At 28.2% G+C, this 6,753-nt stretch overlaps 1 protein-coding gene across 1 annotated transcript; it reads left to right on the plus strand.

The window, feature by feature from the left end:
* Positions 1–1,608: 1,608 nt before the first annotated feature.
* Positions 1,609–4,833, plus strand: LOC100573943 (putative nuclease HARBI1). The gene is made up of 4 exons (XM_029485077.1): positions 1,609–1,692; positions 3,768–4,097; positions 4,175–4,319; positions 4,406–4,833. The coding sequence occupies exons 1-4, from the start codon at positions 1,609–1,611 to the stop codon at positions 4,816–4,818; spliced, it is 972 nt and encodes a 323-aa protein (XP_029340937.1). The 3' UTR covers positions 4,819–4,833.
* The last annotated feature ends 1,920 nt before the right edge of the window (positions 4,834–6,753 follow it).

Consider the following 6,753-nt stretch of genomic DNA (forward strand, 5'->3'; position numbering starts at 1 on the left):
TTGAAAGAGGGCCAAAATTTCGAACCTACAGTTCGTTAAAAATGTGTGTTGTAAATTCATACCACACTAATTTTTTTCTAATATTATTTACCAATTATGACTTATTATTACATTATTATTACTTATTTATTACAAGCATAATTATTATTATTGACAAATACGTATATGTGTATTTTCATGAAGAATTATTTTGAATAATTTTTGTTATATTATATAATATAATATATTGTGTACTTGTGTTTAAGATAGCTACACTATATAATCGTAAAATCATCGTTGGAATTCCGTTGATTTGCTATTAAAAAATAACCATTTTAAAATATTTTGTTTTTAAAATTAATAAGAATTGTTGTAATCCTCTTTGTACCAAAAAATGCGTTGCAATTATGGGAAAAATCATTGGGTATAAATTTAAAAAATAACTAGGGTTTGTGAAAAGCATTTTAAACCTGAAGACATTATTACCGAGTGGGTCTCTGGCTCTGGAGTAAATAAGTAGGTACTCAGTAAGTATAATGGATAAATTATATTTATACTTCATAGATTTGTTTGAAGAGACCAAAACTGCGTGTGGGCGCTATTCCAACATCACATTCGACTTAATTAGAAACACATGCAATGGTCAATATACCTACAATAATAAATATTATAGAACATTTTAGTTACCTAGTTTAAACCAATAAATAATACACACTAATATACTTTTAGGAGACTTCATCAGAAGGTACTTATTGTGTCAACAATACCAATGATTCCAAAAACAATGAATTAAATTTGTTAAAAAAGAGAAAGGTTTTATTATTAACTATTTTAATGTAACAATATAATATAACAATGTATACTAACATTATATTTTAATGATTTATATTTGTCAAGAATATGGAAGAAATACACAATGATCATTGTTACAGCAGCTCTGACAGTTACACATCATCAGTCATACCTGAAAATGCTTTTTCAGATGAAAATGTTCAACCATTATCGTTAAAAAAGACAAAAAAGCTTATACCTGAAGTAGAGCCTACAGTAGCATTATTTACAGATATTTAAAAAAATATCCAATTAGTAAGTTTACCATTAAAATGGGATGCAGGTTATGATTACCAACCTGGTAATACAAATCAAATGATCATTGGATTTCATCAATTAAGTTCATTTGGAGATGGATTTCTAAGATGTAAAAAAAAACAAATTATTATGACAAAAGGTATTTACAAATCAATTGATTAGGTCTAGGCGGAGTGAAGTGTAGCCTTAAAATCTTCCAGTTCTATGCAATTCAAATTTGTAGTACTACAAGTCCTTCAAAACTACTATTATATTAAGTTAACTGATTCAAACATTATTTTAATGGAATAAACAAATCGAAAATAAAGAATAAAAATACAAAAGCGTAATATTTTATTAATAAAATAAAAAGTCAATTTTACAGATTAGCTACCTATCACTTCGCTTTAATTTTTTCCACAGCTACACATATATGTGATGTGTGTATATTTTATGGATAAAATGTATTAAATTATATACATCAAGTGCTTCTTTGTGAATAAATTAATTAACTTAATAGATTCAACTATATTTATGCAAGTGTAAGGGAATGAAGTAGCCATGGAGGATATTGGTTTGCCTTCTAACAAACCTAAAAGTATATTAGAATTAGAAAATATTATCAAGTATATTGACGAGGTTAAAGTATGTAAAGGATCAGTGTCGATAAAACAATATAAAAAACTATAATCAAAATTTGGATCACAATTTATTCAATCTTATGATCGATGGCGCCATACTAACTGTTCAACCATACTTGATGTCACTGAAAGTAATTACTGTTATATAATTATTTTTATTAATTTAATAATATTTGTTCAAAAAAACTGTTTAGTAATATTTGTAAATGGTGCAAAAGACTCTCATACATAGTCAAAAGTAAATTACAGCCAAGTAGTAGAGTTAATTTTTCTCCAAATAAAAGAAAACTCTTGGAAAGGATCAGAAAAACTAAAAAGATTGTTAGCCAAAAGTTCTCTAGAGTGAATTCAAAAATATCTGCTTTAAAACAAAATTTAAATGATGTAAAAAGGAAATTGGAGGAGATAATAGACATTAATCTGACTTCAATATTGAAAAATACAAACATTCCTCAATGTCAAACTGATTTAGTTTTTGAAATAATTAAAGCATCTAAAATTTAAAATTTAAAAAAACCGTAGATACAGTGATAACTGGATGGTACTTTGTCTTTTATTCCAAATAAGGTACCTATTAGTGTACGTTAACGTTTTACATACAATATTTAAAAAACTAGTGAAAACTCTAGTTTTTATTATTATTTTTAGATCTCCAAGTGGGTATAAGTTTCTACGTAACCAAAATATTCTCCATCTTCCATGTACAAAAACAATTAGAAAATATTTACTGACCGTTAAAATAGGATGTGATTTGATGCCAATTTTATTAAACTTAAAAAAAAAAAATTTTCAACTAAAAACCAATTGGAAAGGAAAGGTGTACTTTTGTTAGATGAAGTGTTTCTAAGAGAGAGTATTAGTGTTAATAGACGGACACTGACATATGCAGGACTCGAGGATATGGGAGACGAAATCCAGTCTGGACAAAACAGCAATAAAAAAGCTAATAACGGATTAGTATTCGTTATTACTTCGAGTGTTTTAAGAACAGCGAAGAAACAGTCAAATTCACATATATGATGAATGATATATTTGATGCCTTAAACAGGAAACACCCAGCCGAAGGAGTTAGAAAGAATGATAATAATTTAGAGTTTTTTTTTTTATATGTTGTGTGTACATGTTGAATGTTTACTTGTCCCTTATAAATGTATTAACAATATCAGTATATTTGTGTTTTAGCTAACTTTATTCAATAGTCAATGTAGTAAGTACCTAATACCTTAAATACCTATCCATAAAAATTTGTCTGTCTTTGCCTGCAATAATCATTAAGTGTTTATATATTATATAAATAAGTATATATTATACTTACTTATATAATGTAATATTTATATTATGTAATACAGTAAATTACCATATTACTGATATTAGATTATAAAGAAAGGAATAGTCTGGCTAGAAGAATGGGAATCAAATGTAACCAATGGTTTCATCAAAGAAAATCAATTTTTGACTCGGAAAACATATAATGGGCTTATAATTACTATAAAATCTACAATAAATTTATTCGAAACTCTTTTAAATGATCACGGCTTTTCTTATGTGTTAACAGCCAAATTTAACCAATACAGTTTAGAGGTTGGTGGATAGTTTTTTGTATTAAATAATAGATTGTTCAAATTTGAAAATATTCACAAACACGTAATAATACAGTGCAATCTTCAAGGTATAAACTAAAATTTATCATTTATAAATAATTATAATATTTATTTACTTATCGAAAGAAGGGTTTTGAGAGATACACAAAAACCTTTTGATCTCCCTCGTGAAGAATTTATATATATGTTTAGAATAAGTCCTGAACTAGCATTTGACGTGATAAATGCTATTAGGCCTTTATTACAAGGTAAACGTTCTTAAGGATTATCTCCAGAAGTGCAAGTAAGTTAATTTTATTTCAATTTTGTTAAGTATTTGCATAAAAGTAGTTGATTTTCAAATACAAATATATCTAAAAAGTATTCTATATACTATTACTCACATACTTTACAAGACTGCAATGTAGTTACAATTTGTTTCTCTTTTATGTGAATAAAGCTTCTGTTAATTAAATATTTATCTATATTTTTTTTACAGTTCCTAGTTACTGTTCATTTTTACGCACAAGGTAGTTACCAAAGAGGTTTGGATGGTAATTCTATCCTTAACATAAGCCAGCCATCTGTAAGTCGGTCTATTAGTAGTGTGACCAATGCTATTAACCAGCGTCTTTTGAGACGGTGGGTAAAATTCCCAATGACTGCAGTTGAACGACAAAAGGGTAGAGAAAAATTTGAAGCTGCACCCCAACCATTTGAAAGTACTTTAGGAGCAATTGATTGTACCCACATCAATATTCTCGCTCCAGTTGTCCATGAAGGGGCATATGTTAACCACCATGGCAATCATTCGCTCAACGTTCAAGCAGTAAGTATTACCTGTTATGTGTAAAATAAATATTGCTTATGAAATTTAAAACTCTTATTATGAATTTTTATTATAAGATTGTTGACTCGGATTTGAAAATTTTGAACATAAATGCAAGGTACCCTGGAGCTCGCAACGACTCATATATATGGAGTACGTCTGCCGTACGACGTGGAATGGAATTTCATTATAACAATGGAGAACGTCGTACATGGTTAATTGGTAAGTCATGTTATTAGTATGTATATTATACACCAATTTGAAATTTCCAAGTCATCATTGCTTACCCATGTAATTATTTTGCCTAGGTGATGCTGGATACCCATTAGAACCATGGCTCATGACACCATTACCTCATTATCAGGAAGGGACACGTGAATTTGAATACACCAAAAATCTTTGTAAGGCTAGAAATGTGGTAGAACGATTTTTTGGTGTATTTAAAAGGTGTCTTTCCTATCAAAGAGTACTTATGTATGCTCCTGATAAAGCAGGTAGAATTGTAAATGCTTGTGCTACTCTACATAATATGCGAATCCATTATAATTTACCAATCCCTGAAGAAGAGTTAGCTGGTGAACAAATTGGCCAAAACATATATGAAAACATAGAAATACCAAATATTGATCAACAAGGTGGACCCAGAGCGGTGGCTAAAAGAATTCAAAGACATATTTTAGATCAGTATGATCATTTAAGAGATGGGGAAGTGGAAGATTAAATTAATTAAAAACAATTACATACTTCGTCTTTGTATTTAAATAAATCAATTTTTTTTTAATTTTAAGCAATGTTTTAAATAAACTATTTAACAGTATGATAAAACTATAACAATAAAATAAAATAATTACATACTTTGTCTTTGTATTTGAATAGATCAAATATCTTTAGATTTTTACCTTAAATAAACTATTTAACACTATAGTATTTAACATCTTATATTCTTATATTATCATAAATATTGCCTAAGGCTACAGTTTTTGCAATATTTTGTCATAGAGTGCTATCATCTTCATATCGTTTTCATTTCTTTTGGCATCATTATCAGCCATTATATTTAGGGCTTTTCCAATTACCGACAATGAATCTGCCATCAATGTCATAGCATCAGCTTGTTTTTCTGCAATTCCATTGAAGGAATTTCTAGCCGTCTGCAACTGAGCGCTAAGTTTTTGCTTCACCATTCCTAGAAAAAAAAATTATTGAAAAAAAAATGATAATTTTTAAAACAAAGAAAAAATACATTTTTATTTATTGGTACAATCAGTGGCCCTATTTGAGTTTTAAATTAAATTAAATATGATATGCCACAAATACCAAAATGTTAAGGAGATTCATTTAAAGTTTTATTATTTTTCAAATACCTATAGTTTTTTTTTAATAAGCGCAAGCCCGTTTATATGTAAAATAAAATAAAATAAAATAAACACATTTAATTAACACTGTAACTTACTTGGTCTTTTTGAACTTGTCACTTTGTCAATTTGTTGACTTGCAATGGGTGCAGTAGATACATCATTCTCATTAATGAAACTACAACTTATGGTTTCATATTCTATGTTTTCTAGATCTGCGCCAATATTATCTCCTACATTGAAATTTAATTTAAATTAGTACCTACATAAACTTATATAGCCTGGAATTTGGGTATGATTGACTTATTAGTGCGAAGGAAGTGTCGAGTGCGGTTAGAAAGATGAAAAAGAAGAAAGCGTTATGACCAAGAGTACCAGTTAGAGGTATGGATGATGTTTAGTAACTTATTAATAAGGCATTAAGTAGGTTTTTTTTTATAAGATGTTAGTAGGTAGAAGTTAAGATGCTGTAGGAATGGAATAAAAGTATTTTTGTACACATACTTAAAGGCAAGGGTGCATAATATATGAATTATATATTATGAATAATGAATCTTAGTATGAAGATTTTGAATAAATTATAGAAAATAGATGATCTTAGTAAAAAAGAGGCGGGGAAGATCCCTATGTAAGTGTTGTACAAAGGTGGCCATATAGTTGGAAGAGAAGTACAGAGAAGTAGACATAAGCTTATGTAGTACCTAGATATTACAAACCTTGTTATGATCTGGGTTCAGCATAAATAGATTCATTACCTAAAGCCATCCTTTGTACATTATTTTCCTAAAAATATAAGATATTATATTTTTAAGACAAATGGAAGCTACTAAGTTATTTGAGTTAAACAATTATTAACAAGTTCCATAAGTTATTAAACAGATTGACGAGTGTATGCAAAACTGTAGGTATTATGTTACCAAACATTAGTAATCAATATTATATGTTATTATTTACCAACAAATATCAAAAAATCTATTAAAAATTGGTACACGAAATTAAATTTAACAAGCTTTCGGGAATCAAAGGACCTTTTAAGGGTATTGGCAATAATAAATCATTTTTTACATGCCAGCCCCATTCTATTGGTGATTTTTCATTTCCCAACCACATTTGAATTTGATGGTGAATATCTTCACCTACTATTACAACTATGTCATTAGTCATTGATAAATCAATGGCAGTATTTACGATCAAAGTATTTGCATCGTCTAAGGCTTGATTCACAGTTATATTAGATTTTTCAAATTTGCCCGATAACATGTGAATTAATCTTGTTTTATTTTTTTCATTTGCTAAAAATA

The sequence above is a fragment of the Acyrthosiphon pisum genome, chromosome X, assembly GCF_005508785.2.
Source record: "Acyrthosiphon pisum isolate AL4f chromosome X, pea_aphid_22Mar2018_4r6ur, whole genome shotgun sequence".
NCBI classification, from domain to species: domain Eukaryota; kingdom Metazoa; phylum Arthropoda; class Insecta; order Hemiptera; family Aphididae; genus Acyrthosiphon; species Acyrthosiphon pisum.